The sequence below is a fragment of the Perca fluviatilis genome, chromosome 11, assembly GCF_010015445.1.
Source record: "Perca fluviatilis chromosome 11, GENO_Pfluv_1.0, whole genome shotgun sequence".
Classification (NCBI taxonomy): domain Eukaryota; kingdom Metazoa; phylum Chordata; class Actinopteri; order Perciformes; family Percidae; genus Perca; species Perca fluviatilis.
In genome coordinates this window covers 31,714,162-31,731,818 of record NC_053122.1, presented here as the reverse complement: position 1 = coordinate 31,731,818, position 17,657 = coordinate 31,714,162, and the positions used below count along the sequence as shown (strand labels likewise).

At 41.4% G+C, this 17,657-nt stretch overlaps 1 protein-coding gene across 10 annotated transcripts in view; it reads left to right on the top strand.

Moving 5' to 3' along the window:
* LOC120568044 (supervillin-like) overlaps positions 1 to 17,532 on the top strand; it is an 85,052-nt gene extending 67,520 nt beyond the window's left edge. For 9 of the 10 annotated variants that reach the window (XM_039815236.1, XM_039815230.1, XM_039815234.1 and 6 more), the window contains 11 exons: positions 505 to 652; positions 1,395 to 1,674; positions 2,911 to 3,062; positions 3,457 to 3,562; positions 4,242 to 4,449; positions 5,166 to 5,299; positions 7,575 to 7,730; positions 10,705 to 10,848; positions 12,435 to 12,556; positions 13,595 to 13,750; positions 16,642 to 17,532. In XM_039815236.1, coding sequence (XP_039671170.1) covers positions 505 to 652; positions 1,395 to 1,674; positions 2,911 to 3,062; positions 3,457 to 3,562; positions 4,242 to 4,449; positions 5,166 to 5,299; positions 7,575 to 7,730; positions 10,705 to 10,848; positions 12,435 to 12,556; positions 13,595 to 13,750; positions 16,642 to 16,728 — 1,693 coding nt within the window. In that variant the 3' untranslated portion in view covers positions 16,729 to 17,532. Of the gene's footprint in view, positions 1 to 504; positions 653 to 1,394; positions 1,675 to 2,910; positions 3,063 to 3,456; positions 3,563 to 4,241; positions 4,450 to 5,165; positions 5,300 to 7,574; positions 7,731 to 10,704; positions 10,849 to 12,434; positions 12,557 to 13,594; positions 13,751 to 14,287; positions 14,310 to 16,641 lie in introns of all 10 variants that reach the window. The other variant, XM_039815232.1, reaches the window with a different exon arrangement.
* Positions 17,533 to 17,657: the final 125 nt, after the last annotated feature.

The window sequence follows — 17,657 nt, the reverse complement described above, 5'->3', positions numbered from 1 at the left end:
CTAACCCAAATTTAAAACTTGGCCTAAGTATGCCAACCAACACATAATGTAATTGACTAGTAGTACACACACAGGCATAAACACATTTGTGTTTCTGTTCTTGTCAGGACCCTCAGTACTGTGACACATTTGCCCCTAAATAGTCTGTTTAGGGTGATATTATTGCTCATATCTGCTACTTTTATATTCTAGCAACAGCAATTACAGACTGTATCTAAAAAAAAAAATAGAGGACATAAAAACACTCTTATAACTATTTATAAATACACTTGCATATTTACACACACACACACACACACACACAAACATGCACGCACACACACACACACACACACACACACACACACACATACATTCAATGAGCATGGTCTTACTTTACTTGTAGCTCTTTGATTTAGCACAAGTTGTGTGTGTGTGTGTGCGTGCGTGCGTGCGTGCGTGCGTGCGTGCGTGTGTGTGTGTGTGCGTGCGTGCGTGTGTGTGTGTGTGTGCATTCATTGACAGGAAGGGCCAGGGCCGTCCTGATTGGGCGATATTCGGCAGGCTGACAGAGCACAACGAGACGATCTTGTTCAAAGAGAAGTTTGTAGACTGGACCGAAGCAAAGTCGCCAACACCAAAGGAAGGTGGCGAGCTCGTACCTGAGCAGAAGGTGAAAATCAAACGCTTGTTTCATGAGGAGTTTTGTTTTCATCAAAGAGTTTCAATATGTTTTCTCTATATCCCCATATGTTTATTTCTTTGGACTGTGAGCCACTCACACTTAATCTCAGTCAATGTTGCCAGGAACAGTTGGTTACACGCTGGGACCAAAACAAGGATGAGAGCGCATTTGCCTTTCAGTGGATACTGTACGAAAGCATCACTTTTGTTACTGATTAGCACTTTAGAACGCATAGTGTTATGCAGTGCATTACTATGTATGGTTTTATATATTTATTCATAGTTGTACCTTGTCTGTGAATTGTCCCTTTTATGTGCTACTCTTTGTGCCTTTTAATTGCCCCTCTGGGACAAATACAGTTATTTGTTGGAAATTCTTTATTAGGAATAACCCCTTGAGATGTAGCATCTTGTTTTATACATAAATATACACTACAATCACAGTTAGACACAACAGTTAACAAAACCACAGCAACAGCCACATACAAACAAAGATAGAGAAAAGAAAAAATAAAGAAAGAGAAAAAAAGGTGTTATGGACAGGTACAGTTGATTCTGTAATAAGAAGACAGGGGAGTTTTTTTAATTGAATTTGAATTAAGGAATGAGCTCATGTTTTACCACTGACGACTAAAATAGCAATACAAGTGGCTTATTCTACCTGTTAGAATAACCTGTATCAGGCTGGAGGTTGCCATCATCCCTTAATTGTTTTTTACTCTGATCATCAGGAGGCCCCGCGGAAGGAATGCCGGCCCTACGACACTACCCTGATGCTGCCCGTCCTCCAGTCGTCTATTTCCACCATCTTGGACGGGGTGAATGTGGGCCGTGGCCACGGCCCGGTGGAGACCGAGGACCACATGAGGACTCAGGAGATCAGCACGGTGTCGGTGGACGTCTGGCACATCCTTGAGTTCGACTACAGCCGCCTACCGCGCCAGAGCATCGGCCAGTTCCACGAGGGAGACGCCTACGTGGTCAAGTGGAAGTACACGGTCAATACCTCGGGTGAGTCACCGTGGACTTAGCCTGGCATTGCCAGACCTTCCTCCATAGCGCTGCGGAGGAGGGTCCGGTTAGTCCACGCAGTATTCTGGGATGGGAGAGAAACGTGCTCTGGCTTATTGGCATTTCTTTAAACCAATCACAATCGTCTTTGTCGGCGCACCGTGGCTCCGCCGGACGGAGCCACGGTGCCACTGCAAAATAGCCTCGGGAAGGAATTGTTTTGGTGGAACGTGTACATTCAAAAGTTGTTTTAGTCGTGCAACAGAAAACTCAGATTGGACAGATAGTCTAGCTAGCTGTCCGGATTTACCCTGCAGAGATCTGAGGAGCAGTTAACCATAGTCCTCGTAAATCCACTGTCCTCGTAAATCCAACGGAGTTTAAAATGCCAACACAAAGAAAGAGGAAGGTAAAGAAAAGACAGAAAAGAGGGACATCCGGCGGAATTTCTAGCGCCACCGGAGCAATCCCTGAAATAAAACGTTGTGGATATACCGTGGACAGTGAACACCAGAGTTTACTAGGAGATGCAAATTACGACCTCTATAAAACAGGGGAAACAAATGTCACAGCAGCTGCATTTAAATCCAAACAGCATGCTAAACATGTTAAAATAATTTAATAAGCACCAAGTTTTGCTGTTTTGTAATCAGAATCTTAATTATTATGGCACTTTGTGTAACAGTTTTCAAAACAAAGCAGCAATCTATGAAAAATAAATAACTTAGAAAGTCAATGAGGTGAATTTGTTTTTAAAACTTTAAAATGACAATGATGATTACTTGTATGAGAAACTTCAATTTAAAAGCATTAAAATCTCAAATCTAAATCTTTGTTTCATCACAGAACAGCAGACGGTTAAGATTTGACAGATCTGGACAATTCAGATGGAGTCAAGTACACAGACAAGTCAATGACAGAGCTGTGTTCAAACAGTTAAATTTGAATATTTTATTGTATTTAAATGTAATGACATTCATTGTGGTAAATCCCAGCCGCATATCACCCCACAAACAGTAAAACGTATATGATCCTGGCACACTAGTAACGACATCAGTGACTTCTTCTGCAGTAGGAGTAAGCTGCACCATTTTTAAAAGTTTGCACAGGGAGATAAACATGGCCTCTGCTGCAATAAGAATTATTATTATTTTATTATTGACCTGAGTTGTCAATGCTGTTAAAATAATAATGTTGTAGTTTGTTGATATTTTGGTCTTTGAATGTATGTCCCAGTCGGTCGCAGGCAGAACCCTGAGGCGAGGAGCAGCGGGCCGGGGAAGGAGAAATGCTGCTACTTCTTCTGGCAAGGTCGACACTCCACTGTCAGCGAGAAGGGAACGTCAGCGCTGATGACGGTGGAGCTGGACGAGGAGAGAGGGGCGCAGGTACAGGACACCAGGCTTCCCACCAGCCAACTAATCAGAACAGAAGCTAAATAGTAATCTAACAGAAAGTAAAAAGTAGACGCTTCAGTGTTTAAGTGATGATACTTAACTTAAATTGAATGCTCACGCTTGCCCACCCGATTCCCAAGGTAACACAATAACCTTTGTATTAAGGACTGAGTGTATGGGAAAAAACACCTTATTTTTTATGTCAATACTGATTTTGTAGCATCATCAGTTTAATCAGTGATTTCCAGATGTTTCCTGATGTTGGTTTCTTGCAGTAAGTCCTCCAGATTCCTGCCTACCTATGAGCACGCTACTGTATGTAGGCATTAAAGTAGGGTTTTGTTTGCATTAGTGTTAAAACTGGTTGCCGGTCTGTGTGTTGCAGGTTCAGGTGCAGCAGGGAAAGGAGCCTCCATGTTTCCTGCAGTGCTTCAACGGAGCGATGATCGTCCATGCTGGCAAGAGGGAGGAGGAGGAGGAGAACACTCAGAGTATACATTTGAACATTTCTGTTTCTTTTATTCTTTATCTAATGTCTACAAAGCTCAGTGGTTGTTCAATGCCTTAATGACGCAGATTATTCCCTATTTTACCAGGACAATAGTTTTTTTTCTTAACCAGAATAGGTTCCCCAAATGATGTTTGCTTGTGTGCCAACAGAACCTTATTTTTTCCTACAAATTCTTTAGGTAGGCAGCAGTTATTCAATTCAAATTCAAAGTCATTATAAAACATCAACTGCTGAAGCTCCACTTGAAAAGTTTTGGGACAAACTAAAGTTAATACAACTTTAGTTTTTACCAAACTATTTCAAGTGGTAATTTGTGAAATGCAAGGCAATATGTGGTATATTTGGCAATAATTCAACTACAAATTTGATATGTAGCATTCTTAAGTCGGTGCTTACTTCGCATTATCTTGATCTTGACAATTGAAACATTTGTGAAAAGAGATTTTAATATTGTTTCTGAAAAGAAAATGTGAATTTTTTAAAATAAAATTAGGCCTATTCTTACAAATGTTTTACTACTATGAAAGTAAATGTCCTACAATGTTATTATTTTGAGATATGTCTTGTAATTTACTTACAGAACACTTGGTTTTGTTAGTCTTCCAATGTGATAAATTTAACCTTCTCACTCATCCCATCCCCCGCTGCTCTGTGTGCAGGTGAGTGGCGTCTGTACTGCGTGCGGGGCGAGGTTCCGCTGGAGGGCCACCTGCTGGAGGTGGCATGTCACTGCAGCAGCCTGCGCTCCAGAGCCTCCATGATCCTGCTCAACATCAACAAGGCCATCATCTACCTGTGGCACGGCTGCAAGACGCAGCTCCACACGCGTAGCGTGGGGAAGACGGCCACGCTCAAGATCAAAGAACAGTGAGCTTTATAAAAGGAATGACTCGGGATGACTTTTAAGACACTTTTCTAAAAATTAACACTGTTTAAAATGATTACAACTAAGCTAGAGCTGGGCAATACGGAGAAAATCAAATATCACGATTTTTAGGCCAAATACCTCAGTATCGATATTGTAACAATATTGTAGGGTTGACTATTGGTGCTTTCACAAAATATTTACACATTGAGAGTTTTAATAAATAATCACCAACAATGTGGATACAATGACTAAGTGGGTAAAGGTAAATAACAGAACAGCTAGAACAGTCTGGTAAGTTAAGAAAATTACATCACTTTACTGTAATGCAGCCTTTAAACAGGAATAGAATAGATTGAATACACTTTATTGTCCCAGAGGGGAAATTTGTCTCGGGCATAGTGCTACAATCTGTTGCTTCACAACAGAAACATGTAACAGAAAAAAACATTCTAAAATCAACATAAAATCAATGTTTCAATATTTAGGTAGGATCAGCGAAGCATCTTAGGACATAAAGGATGGACACATACTGGACAGACAGTAAGACACCTATGCCATAATACAGTATTACGCTATCCAAAATCGAAGGCGAAATCTAATCTTGTATCACTATATCAATATCATATCAATATATTGCCCAGCCCTACATCTAGTCAGTGGTGGGTGTTGTGGGGCTTTTGGTTGCCATGGAACATGAGTTGTGTTTCCCTGTCAGGTGTCCACTGGAGGCGGGTCTCCACAGCAGCAGCAAGGTGACCATCCATGAGTGTGATGAGGGAGCGGAGCCTCCAGGCTTCTGGGAGGCACTCGGGAGGAAAGACAGGAAGGCCTACGACTGTATGCTGCAAGGTACACTGTGTACACACATACTTTGGTTACTTATTTATATACACTTGTACATTTACACTTGTACATTTACCCTCAGTCAGACACAATGTCTCACCTCAGTCATAGCTTGTACAATTCTTTTTGGCAGAAATCGGAGGATATCTTGGCACCTAAAAATGTCCAAGTAAAGTTATGGCGGTCAAATGTCAACCTTTTGAAAGGCCTTTAGTCTGGCTGCTGCCAATAGTACACCTAGGATATGGAACCATTATGAAAACAATAGTTTTTAGGGGTGGTGTCTTTTTCTGAGTACAACAGCTTATTTTTTAAAGGGGTGATAGTATGATTATATAGGGTATTTCACACTGTTCCTTATGGTCTCCTAATGGGGTATGTAACATTGGTTGGGCTGAAAATGGCCTGGTTGATATTTTATTGGCCCTTACGCATCCCTGTGTTTTGGCCCTGTTAACAAGAGCTTTTCTTCCAAATATGGTATGCTCATGAATATTTAGATTAGTTGAGCAAATCCCCATACACACACATTAGAGATGCGCGCTGATAGGTTGAGCAAATCCCCATACACACACATTAGAGACGCGCGCTGATTGGTTGAGCGAATCCCCATACACACACATTAGAGAAGCGACAGAATCTCATATTCCAAACACTGCAATGTTTCATTACCAAATTCACTTCTGAGACTTTTTTATGCGAGAAATCAACTATATAAAGCTCAAATATGGGCCATTTTACGAAAATTGATGGCTAATTGCAAATTTGGTAAGACGTGTCAGACTTTAGGAGCTCCACACAGTCTGACGAGAAAGCGGCAGCCTGCTGGGCTCAATACCCCGGGCAAAGTCACTCTTTGTGGATTACTGCACTACGGGGCTCCGCGGCTGGCTGCCGGCATAACTATAATATATTTACAGCTTGAATTTCGTCACGGCACTTATATCACAGCTACCCCAAGGTCTTACAAAGCTAACAAAAGCTAACAGTCCAATTTGAATTTAAGGCATTTTTATGAAGGTGAGGTGGTCTTGTTAGGAGGAGCAGCTAGCTATGTGTCCCATTGAATACAATGGGAAACGATTGCGGCTAGCTAGCTACACTTTCGGCATAACTATAGTATATTTATAGTTTGAATTTCGTCACGGCATGTATATTACAGGTTCCCCAAGGTCTTACAAAGCTTAGCTAACACTTGTCCGATTTCGGATTTAATGCATTTTTGTGAATTTCAGAGGAGGAGGCTAGCTAGCTCTCATTGATGGACTCCAGCTCACCGCGGGCTCTATCAATGAGACTCCCGGACAAGAGGCGTTTATTTCCCCAATTGTTTGTTTAAATAACTCAACACACATATCCATTATAAGATTACTGGAACCTGCGGTAAGAGATTGCGGGCGTAACAAGCTCACTGACCGCGCTCTCAGTCACACACCGCCATTTATTTGCAATTAGCCATCCATTTTCGTAAAACGGCCCATATTTGAGCTTTACATAGTTGATTTCTCGCATAAAAAAGTTTCAGAAGTGAATTTTGTAATGCAATAGCAGAGCTCTGCACGACCTAGATTCAGAAGACTACCTGATCTCAGGTCAGTTGTGTAGTCACACAGCTCGGGTTGTATGACAGAGAACGGTCACGGTTGCGTGACCGTTCTCTTAATACATCCATGGGCGTGACAAAGGTACAGGTCTTGGGATGCTTACGTAAGCTTCCAGCTATGTTGAGATTCGCCCGTTTTCAGCGGCAGTTTCAAAATATGAGATTTTCATAGTAAAGGGGTGTCAATGGGATTTTGAGCTTCTATGTATGTCCTATTTACCCACCGAACTGTCGTTATTCAACTATGACAAGGTAAAATCGGTTTTGCATTTTATCACCCCTTTAAACTCAACAATAAAAGTCAAAAGTCTCAAATCCCTCATTGTTTAATGTTGTCTTAAACAGCAGGACAAACACTTTGCTTTAAAAGAGAACACAATGCCTTTATTGTCATTGTCTCATTAAAAACGTACAACGAAATTCAGAGTGCTACTCCTGTAAGGTGCCGCTTTAACACATTCTCTCCACACATTCATCTATACTGATCAAAAACTATATCGTATAAAGGAAACTCAATTGATTAATTGAATCAGGCGATAAACATAAACAAGACCAAGACAGAAAATATAAAGTCTTGAGGAGTGACACAGCGCCAAACCTCGGTGCCACATTGGGATGTGAAACTTGGAGGAATGGTATTTCTTGTCACATGTTGGCTTCTGGTTTTTCTTTTTTCAGATCCAGGTAAATTCAACTTCACCCCACGGCTTTTCCAGCTGAGCAGCACATCTGGAGACTTTGCGGCAAATGAGTTCTTCCACCCGTCCAGAGCTCCAGACCTGGTCAGCTCCCTGCCCTTCCTGCAGGAAGACCTGTACAACGCACCGCAACCTGGTGAGGCCTAGACACACAAACTCATTGTAATAAATACACCATGACCAAGTAAGGCCTGTTTTTCCCCATTAAATGTATCATATATAATATTTTTGCATTAAAATGTCTAAAAAAGACTATACCTATGTTATATATTTTGTCTGCACTTTACCAACCTACACCTTTGCAGCTTGTGCGGGGTGTATACACTCACCTAAAAGATTTTTAGGAACACCCTACTAATACCGTGTTTGACCCCCTTTTGCTTTCGGAACTGCCTTAATTCTTCGTGGCATTGATTCAACAAGGGGCTGGAAGCATTCTTTAGAAATGTTGGCCCATATTGAAAGGATGGCATCTTGCAGTTGATGGAGATTTGTGGGATGTACATCAAGGGCACGAAGCTCCCGTTCCACCACATCCCAAAGATGTTCTATTGGGTTGAGATCTGGTGACTGTGGGGGCCATTTTAGTACAGTGGCATGTTCAAGAAACCAATTTGAAATGATTCAAGCTTTGTGATATGGTGCATTATCCTGCTGGAAGTAGCCATCAGAGGATGGGTACATGGTGGTCATAAAGGGATGGATATGGTCAGAAACAATGCTCAGGTAGGCTGTGGCATTTAAACGATGCCTAATTGGTACTAAGGGGCCTAAAGTGTACCAAGAAAACATCCCCCACACCATTACACCACCACCAGCAGCCTGTACAGTGGTAACAAGGCATGACTGATCCATGTTCTCATTCTGTTTACGCCAAATTCTGACTCTACCATCTGAATGTTTCAACAGAACAGGCAACATTTTTACAGTCTTCAACTGTCCAATTTTGGTGAGCTCGTGCAAATTGTAGCCTCATTTTCCTATTTTTAGTGGAGATGAGTGGTACCCGATGGGGTCTTCTGCTGGTGTAGCTCATCCGCCTCAAGGTTGTGCGTGTTGTGGCTTCACAAATGTTTTGCTGCATACCTCGGTTGTAACGAGTGGTTATTTGAGTCAAAGTTGATCTTCTATCAGCTGGAATCAGTCAGCCCATTCTCCTCTAGCATCAACAAAGCATTTTGGCCCCCCTAGGACTGCAGCATCCTGGATGTTTTTACTTTTTCAGACCATTCTTTTTAACCCTAGAAATGGTTGTGCGTGAAAATCCCAGTAACTGAGCAGATTGGGAAATACTCAAACCAGCCCGTATGGCACCAACAACCATGCCAAGCTCAGAGTTGCTTAGATCACCTTTCTTTCCCATTCTGACATTCAGTTTGGAGTTCAGGAGATAGTCTAGACCTGGATCACACCCCTAAATGCATTGAAGCAGCTGCCATATGATTGGTTGATTAGATAATTGCATTAACGAGAAATCTTACAGGTGTTCCTGATAATCCTTTAGGTGAGTGTACATGTCTTATACTGACAGATACCATAGGGGCAGCCTTTTTCATATGAAGTGTCATTTTAAAATGTTCCTGTTAATCTGTGTGCCATATCAGCATTGAGCCTGCCGTCATCTACCTAGCCCGCTCAGGCAGTGTTATTTTTTTTCCCGCGCCGCATTCTGTGAAGAAGGTAACACGTATTAGCCAATCAGAGGCAAAGTAGGGCGGGTCTTTGTGGGATGCAGATGGGGAAAATGTCAATCAAACTACCGTAAATAACAGGCTGTGCTCCTGCAAATGGCTGTGAAAGAGGTCATTTGGCATGTTGATTGAAACATTTGGGCGATATATCGATATTTTTGCCTTATATCGAAATATTTTCAAATGAGATATGAGATACAATACTGTTCATATCGATATGGTTTAATGTTGCGTTACACGACCAATTTATTCTGTAAAGCCTATCTGTGTTCGCTTTTCTCCTCTCACCCCCGCCCGCCCACACTCGCTCACACACGCTCTGTGCTGCCCTGCCCACACAGCTGACATTGTCATCAGTTAAACATTTTATTAACACAGCTCTACCTATATGAGCGGAAAACCTGTATTTTTACCATTAATGTTAAATGTGCTGTTGTGGGGCGGCTGTGGCTAAGTGGCAGAGAGGTCGGAAGGTTGGTGGTTCGATCCCTGGCCCTGGAGTTCCATGCCGAAGTGTCCTTAGGCAACACTGAACCCCGAGTTGCCCCCGATGCTGCGCCATCGGAGTGTAAATGTGTGTGAATGTTTATCTGATGAGCAGGTGGCACCTTGTACGGCAGCCTCGGCCACAGTGTATGAATGTGTGTGAATGGTGAATGGTTCCTGTACTATGTTAAAGCGCTTTGAGTAGTCGTTAAGACTAGAAAAGCGCTATATAAAAATAGTCCATATATAAACAGTCCATTGCTGACCCACCGGAGCGCATTCAACCCACGCAGGACCCGTTCATAATGAGTCAGCCGTCACTATGTCAGTACAGAATCCATCCTGCAGTGTAGTTCACTTCACTGATAAACCAGAGGACTGTACAGTAACAACATCGCCATTATGGTCAAAGAAAGTTTTTTATCATACGCTTCAGTCCAGTCTGTCTCTCTCTCCCTCTGTCTGTCTCTCTATCCCTCCCTCTCTCTCCCTCCCTCTGTCTCTCTCCTTCCCTCCCTCTCTCTGTCTGTCTCTCACTCTCCCTCCCTCTGTCTGTCTCTCTCTTTCCATCTTTTAATCAGCTTTCTCAGAGATAGGCCAGCTTTTTATTTAATACAGGCTATTTATTTTGGATAATTTTTCATTTACATTTGTTGCAGCTGTATATTTACAAACAGGAAAGGGAACCCTGTCTTTGTATTTTATTTAGATCATAGTCTGTTTTAGTAAAAGTGCTTGTTACCCACTTAGGAAAAAATACAGAGATATATATCATGTATCGCTATTTACCTGAAAAATACAGAGATATGATATATGGTCAATATCGCCCAGTCCTAATTGCTAGTGTGCCATTGGTTGAGCTACCGCGTGCCAGTGGTGGCATCCGTGCTGACCCCTGTCATATAGTGATATAATTATTTCTCTCCCTGACAGCGTTGTTCCTGGTGGATAACTTCCACGAGGTTTACCTGTGGCAGGGCTGGTGGCCTCAGGACAGCGAGAGCACTGGGTCGGCTCGCATCCGCTGGGATGCAGACAGGAAGTGTGCCATGGAGACGGTGCTGCAGTACTGCAAAGGTACGCAAGGCAATGGTCAATAAAGAAATGCTTCAGTGAATAACTCGTGATAGGTGCACTGATGTATTGTAGAATATGTTAATATTTTAAATCCTGGAACCCAAAAATGCACAAATCTTCCATGTTGCCACGCACTTTGTGGATGTGTGAAGTTGCTAATTTCTTTGTCCAATGTTTTAGGTGAAAAAGTCATTAGCTGTCACTTTAAATGGATATTTCACCGTTGGAAAGATGAATATATCTTTAAATTGGGTCACTTATGTAGTAGGAATGTGAATTGTTTTTTGAAATTGGTGGCTTCTAGGCCGAGAAAAGCCTGAAAATGTGTTTTTGGCTCATGTGGATGAAAGGCACCAAATCCCAGAATGCACTTGCTTCTCCGCTTTAGAGTGCACTCCCAAGCCACGCCTACCGTTTACAGACAGACGGACAGTGAGACGGTCAACTCAACTCAAGTGTGTTTTATTGTCATTTCAGCCATACACACAAAACACCACATTTCACCGTGGCTCAAGTGGTGTTACACATTTAAAATATATAAAAACGACATTATATAAAAACGACATACGAAACAGGCTACATTTAGTGTGCACACATTATAGGCTCCGTAAAGTTCAGCTAACGCATACTAGCATTAGCGCTTGGTGGCTTGTAAACACAGAGTATAAACACAGCCGTAAATTTGCTTGGAATGTAGAATGGTCGCGTTGGGAGTTTCATTGAAGTTGGATGTAGTCCAGTTTGTTGTCTAATGAGCGGACACTTGCAAGCAGGACTGATGGAACAGGTGGCCGGCTAGCATTAGCTTTCCACCTAGCTCGCCTCAAACTACTGCACACCGCTGTCGAGGTCCCTTTCCCCGGCTAGCGGCATCGGGGACACCTCAGGCTGAGGTGCTGGTCTACGTAGCAGGCGAAGCTCGCGTAGTGTGTTGAGTATTCTGTCTGTAATAAGCCAATGTATCCTGGTGGTACACATGTGTGGTAGTTTGAATGCACATAATTGTTGTAAAAGTTTTCTGCTGAAAAGACGGAGCCAGTTTAGCGAAGCTTCAAGATGGCTGACAGTCGTTTTGCTTCAGCAAGCTTCGGGTAAAGACGACAGTCCAACCCCCTATGTACTATGTACACAGTCTTGTACCTTTGACTTTTCAAAATGAAAAATGATATGTTGTATGCTTATGAGTCACGTCGTAGCTGATTAGCCTAAGGCCTGGTCTAAAACCTTTTATAAAAAAATCTTCCAATGACTCAAAAATCGTTGTTTTCTGTCATCAGAAGATTTTTTTCCATACCCACAATACAGAGATCTCTCATCTCAGGGGGACATGAGGGAGGGAAGCACGGTCATTCGAAAATACTACCGTGTTTCTACTGATACAACGCTTAATTCTAAATCGGTGAAGTATCCCTTTAACTTTGATAAAGTGTTCACATTTAATCACAAATACTTATAATTTATCATTATTACGTTAAATTAAACCGCTGAAATGTACAGAAAACCAAGTTTTAGTGCAAATTTGAGTCATATCAGTCATTTTTTTATTAACTTCCGGTCAGAATTATTGTGATGATTTTCTCCTGCAGATAAGAACGAGAAGAAGCCTCAGAAGTCGTATCTGATTCACGCCGGCCTGGAGCCACTCACCTTCACCAACATGTTTCCCAGCTGGGAGCACCGAGAGGACGTGGCTGAGATAACCGAGAGGGTGAGCAACAAACACCGCAATGCCCAACGACAACTGTCGGCCGTACATCGGTGGAATTACAGATGCTGCTTTGGCCACAGCCACACACCAAAATAAATGACACAGACATGACACATGAACACACACCTCTTGCACCGGTCCTCTTTTATACCAAAACACTTGCTACACAGTATATAGGCTGGTTAGACGGAAGTTAATTTCCAGGATAATGTGTGTTGCAGTTCTCAAACTCTGTTCTCTTTGGGAAACAACAAGCTAGCAAGCTACATGTTGAAAATGTCAAGTTTGGAAGAAAATTTGGATCGTGCAACAAGGCAGGCCTGCTTGGTTCTTTCTGGGAATGATTGTAAAGATTTGCAAAGAATATGTTTAGACCATTTCCTCTCTAACTGGGACGTTTTGGGACCGATCGGTGGAATTGCTGTGGACGAAGTACACACAGCGATACACTGGTATGAGCAAATGAGGTTCAACCATGTATCCAGCTAATTTAAATAGCTCACTTTACTGTATTATGTCACCAGTTAACTTCATTTAATATTGTATGTGGCGTTTTCTTTTACGGGATGCAAATGTTCCACCAAAACAAGTTCCTTCCCGAGACTATTTAGCAGAGCTACCATCACTGCGTCCGGAGCTTAGCACCACCCAAGACGATTGCGATTGGTTTAAAGAAATGCAAATAACCCAGAGCGTTTTAAGCGTCGCTAAGGTCTAATTGAATGGAGGAATTATGTCATTCTTCAGTAGCCTGAGTAACTTTAACCGTTGTTCATGTGAAATCTCAAAGACAGCCTGATGCTTTGTTTATAGACTATTTGTGGGTGGCTGTTTGCTGTTTGACCTATCAATTCCTGTCGATAAATTATGATAGGGTAAATCCTGTATAGTGCATACACTTGTAGCTGTTATGTATCTTTGTAAGTCATTGTAAGTCGCAAGCGCAAGACTCCTCTCTCACATATATGTAAACTAATTGTCCAAACAGCTGCAGTCATTGTAAAGGACTTGATGCCATGTCCTGTGTTGTGGCTGCAGGAGGCGGAGGTGTGTAACCAGATTATCCTGGTGGAGGACGTGTTGGCCCGGCTCTGCCAGAACATCTTCCCTCTGGCTCAGCTGCAGGCCCGGCCGCTCCCAGAGGGAGTCGACCCGCTCCGCCTCGAGATCTACCTGTCTGAACAGGACTTTGAGGTCAGTATACAGTGAAACAAAACTGCTGCACAAAACCTGATATTTTTTATTTATTGTTTGTAATGTTGGAGTTATGGTCAAGAACAAAAAAGTCTTTTTAGGACATTTTGGTCATTTAAAGAGGCAATTTTTACATAAATATGAAGCCACACATGCATAAAATAGAGTTCCTCATCACAGGAAAAGATCTGATATTTAATTCTCTTTATGCTTTAGCCGAAACACTGACAGTGTGGTTAACAGTGAGTATTTGCTTTACCACTCAAGACTAATTAGAGCATGAAGAACAGGGAGATGTGGAGAGGTTTGTGATTCAATTAGTCATCCATCATCCCTGTAAGAAATCCATCATCAATGAGGCAGAGATACATGCAGACTGAGTACATCAAAACCAACAGAAGTTCTTCTTCATCTTGAAACTGATCATAGTTTATGTATAAATTAAAAAGGAAGACCATTCAAAGGTGGATTTTCCTCTAAATCTACAACTCCGTATTCATAAAACCATCCTAACCCCATGTAACTCTCACTTTACAGACCAAGTTGTAGGTGTATTCAGGTAAGAAGAGCCACTCATATGATTCATCAGCATTCAGGCGACCTGTCCTTCTTTTCCCAGCACGTCAGCACTGTGTTTTTCTTTCTCTCTTCATGTGGTTTGAAAACTCCTGTGTCACTCCTGTCTCCTAAGTGTGGCGCTGGTTGAGGATGGAAGTTTTGCACTTGGCTGCACGATTACATCTGAAAAGAACACCCTGACTACTCTGTTAGACATCATAGTTAGGTCAGGTCAGGTCCTTTATATCAGCTGTAGTCACAAAGGATTTGGCACTCACAGCTCTTCACACAGTAGATAACATACATAAAATGACACCTACCTAAAATCTAAACTTATCCCATTTCTGCTTGGAAAAAAAAGAGACGAAATATTAGGAATGATAAAAAATGTATCTATTAGTCATTTGACAGAAAATTAATCAACCTCTATTTTGATAATCGATGAATTGCCATTCTTCAAGCAATGACAACAAACATTGTTTGGATCTTTTCTACGTGAGGATTTGATGCTTTTCTCTGTTTTGTGTCATTTTTTTCCAGCAGAAATGGGCCCTCGATGATTAACTTTGATTCAGATGTTTTTAACACACTTCCTTACAGTAATATGAACAGCTAAGGTTGTAAATGAGGTGTTTAAACACAACTTTTGTCAAATTTAAACTGTTAGAGACATTAAATTGTGCAGCCATTGTTCCTCTCCAACACCTTTAACTACACCACACTCCTGTACACTTCTCTGCTGCTGCCGCTTCTCTTCCACACACACACGGGCTGGGCGTTATGTTGATATTTTAATATATATCGATATATCTTTCAAACGAGATATGGGATTAGACAATACAGTTTTTATATAGATGTGGTTTGCGTTACATAACCCATTTCTTCTGTAAAGCCGTGCCTGTGTTTGGATCCTCTCCTCTCACTCTCCGCGCTGCCCTGCCCCCACTTCCACTCAATTCCATGAGTAATATTGCGTGAGACGGCGCCTGCTGAACCCGGGCGAGAGATGTGACCCATGGCCAGATAATCATAGTTCATAAAAATGCAGCGCAGTGACGGTACAGACATGCTGCTGAGCCGCCGATGTACATTCAACCCACGCAGGACCCGTTCATAATGAGTCAGCCGTCACTATGTCAGTAGAGAATCCAGTCTGCAGTGTAGTTCAGACACTTTGATGATAAACCAGATGATGGTACAGTAACTACCAGCTTCATGATCAAGAAAGTTTTTGTATCATACACTTCAGTCCATCGCACTCCCCCTCTGATTTGATCATAATCTGTTTTAATAAAACTGCTTGTGACATCTCACAAGTGGCTTTGACTTAAAAATAAACATTTAACCCACTTTGTCAAAAATACAGAAGTACACTATACTGTATAGTGTATCGCCATTTAGCCGAAAAATACAGAGATATGATTTTTGGTCCATATCGTCCAGCCCAAACACACACACACACACACACACACACACACACACACACACACACACACACACACACACACACACACACACACCTTCCACCAACTGAGAATCTATCCTCTGCGTTTGGATAGATAGACTTATGATTCACCCTCAGCTACACTGCAGTCTATGGAGCACAAAATGGAGGCATGCAATCACTGATACAACTAAACTGTCCTTGTAAGATAGAATTGGTTTGCTAACAACCCACATATACTATATATTATTAGCATGCCATCAGTGTGTGGGTTCTCTTACTGACCAGTATTGACAAAACAGCAAGTGTATTATAACAGAAATGGAATTACCAGATGTAAATCAGCAAAAATATATATACCAGATAAGTCCAAAATGTACAAGACATTGCTTTATTTTCTCATAGAAACCTGTATGATGCACTTTACAGTAATATGAATAATCTGAAACTGCATTTTAGCATTGACATCTAACTGAGAGAACAAAGAAATATTTCTTGGCAATACGATACAATACCTGACAATACGACTTTCTGGTGTAGAGGAACTTACAGTAGAAACATTCAGGCATGTTTAAAAGATGGTTTAGCATAAACATCCTCACTTAAAGGACAACAAGTAAACAAGATTTACTGCAATTTGAAAAATGATAGCTTCCTTAGATAGTTTTCCTAAAAAACTAAACATTTCTACGGATCATAAAATTGCATTTGTTTTGTCATTTTTCCTTCAGTAGCTACGACCCATGGTTCACAGCTCCACTCCTATTGTCAGTTACAGGAAAAACACCAATACTTCCCTTTGACACAGTATTTGAAATTCAAGTCCAATTACTTGTGTCATTGTCTTCCTGATTTAATTAACTGCATGTGTCTCTCTTTCCAATTGCAGAAGGCTTTGGAGATGAAGAGAGAGGAATATGAAGGTTTACCAGGGTGGAAGCAAGTGAACTTAAAGAAGGCCAAAGGACTGTTTTGAGGAAGTTTTTAAATGGAAGAGGGAAGGCGGATAAAAAGTGGACAGTTGAGATGGAGACACAGGAAATGTCACATACCTGTGAAACCTGTTTTGGTGTTAAGACACGAGGACATCGAGATAGAAAGTATCAGAATCGGAAGAAAACCTACATGAAGGATGAGATTGGAGATGCACTCCCCTTGCTTATAGTCATGCTTTACCTTTCAACTTTGTCATTAAATAACAAAATGGAATTCAAAACGGTTTAAGAGAAGGTAAAAACACCTTGCTTTGGTTCATACATGGTATTTGTGCGTATTTGGAGTTTCCTCCAAACATTAAAAGTCAACACTCGTGGACTTAACGGATGGAAATGTGCACACTAGAACGCTCGGTGTCAGAGTGCCATGCTATGGTTGTGTACGTATGTTGAATGATTGTATATAATCTTTGTGTGTAATGTTTATTTGTGTAAATGTGTGTGTATCTATGTAAAAACAGATCCTGTCACGTCAGATGTTGTAAGGAAAGTCGTCGTTCTATTTGTTGTCTACAGTGTCTGGATGCTGTCAGGCCACGTAGGGAACTCGTGTCGCTCGGTTGTGTTAAACTGCTCAAGTGGCTCTGGACTTACTGAGATGTAAGAGTTGTAATTTTAAAGGTTTGACCTGTACGAGAAAGAGAAACAGCAGCTTGTTAAATCTGAATGTATAGTGCCTTGCTTTTTGTGTACAGTTTATATACAGAAATCCTAGTCTGCATTTTTAAAGACTTTCTTTGTGATATAAGACATAGTAAATTAAATCACAATAATGCTCAACTCAAGCCATGTGTCATTCTGTGTGTCCTGCTTCATAAACTTTAACACTGTTTAATTTTTAATAAGATTGTTATCTGTTCTAGATAACTAAAAAACAACATTGTGGAAAGTAACTAATTATATTAACTTA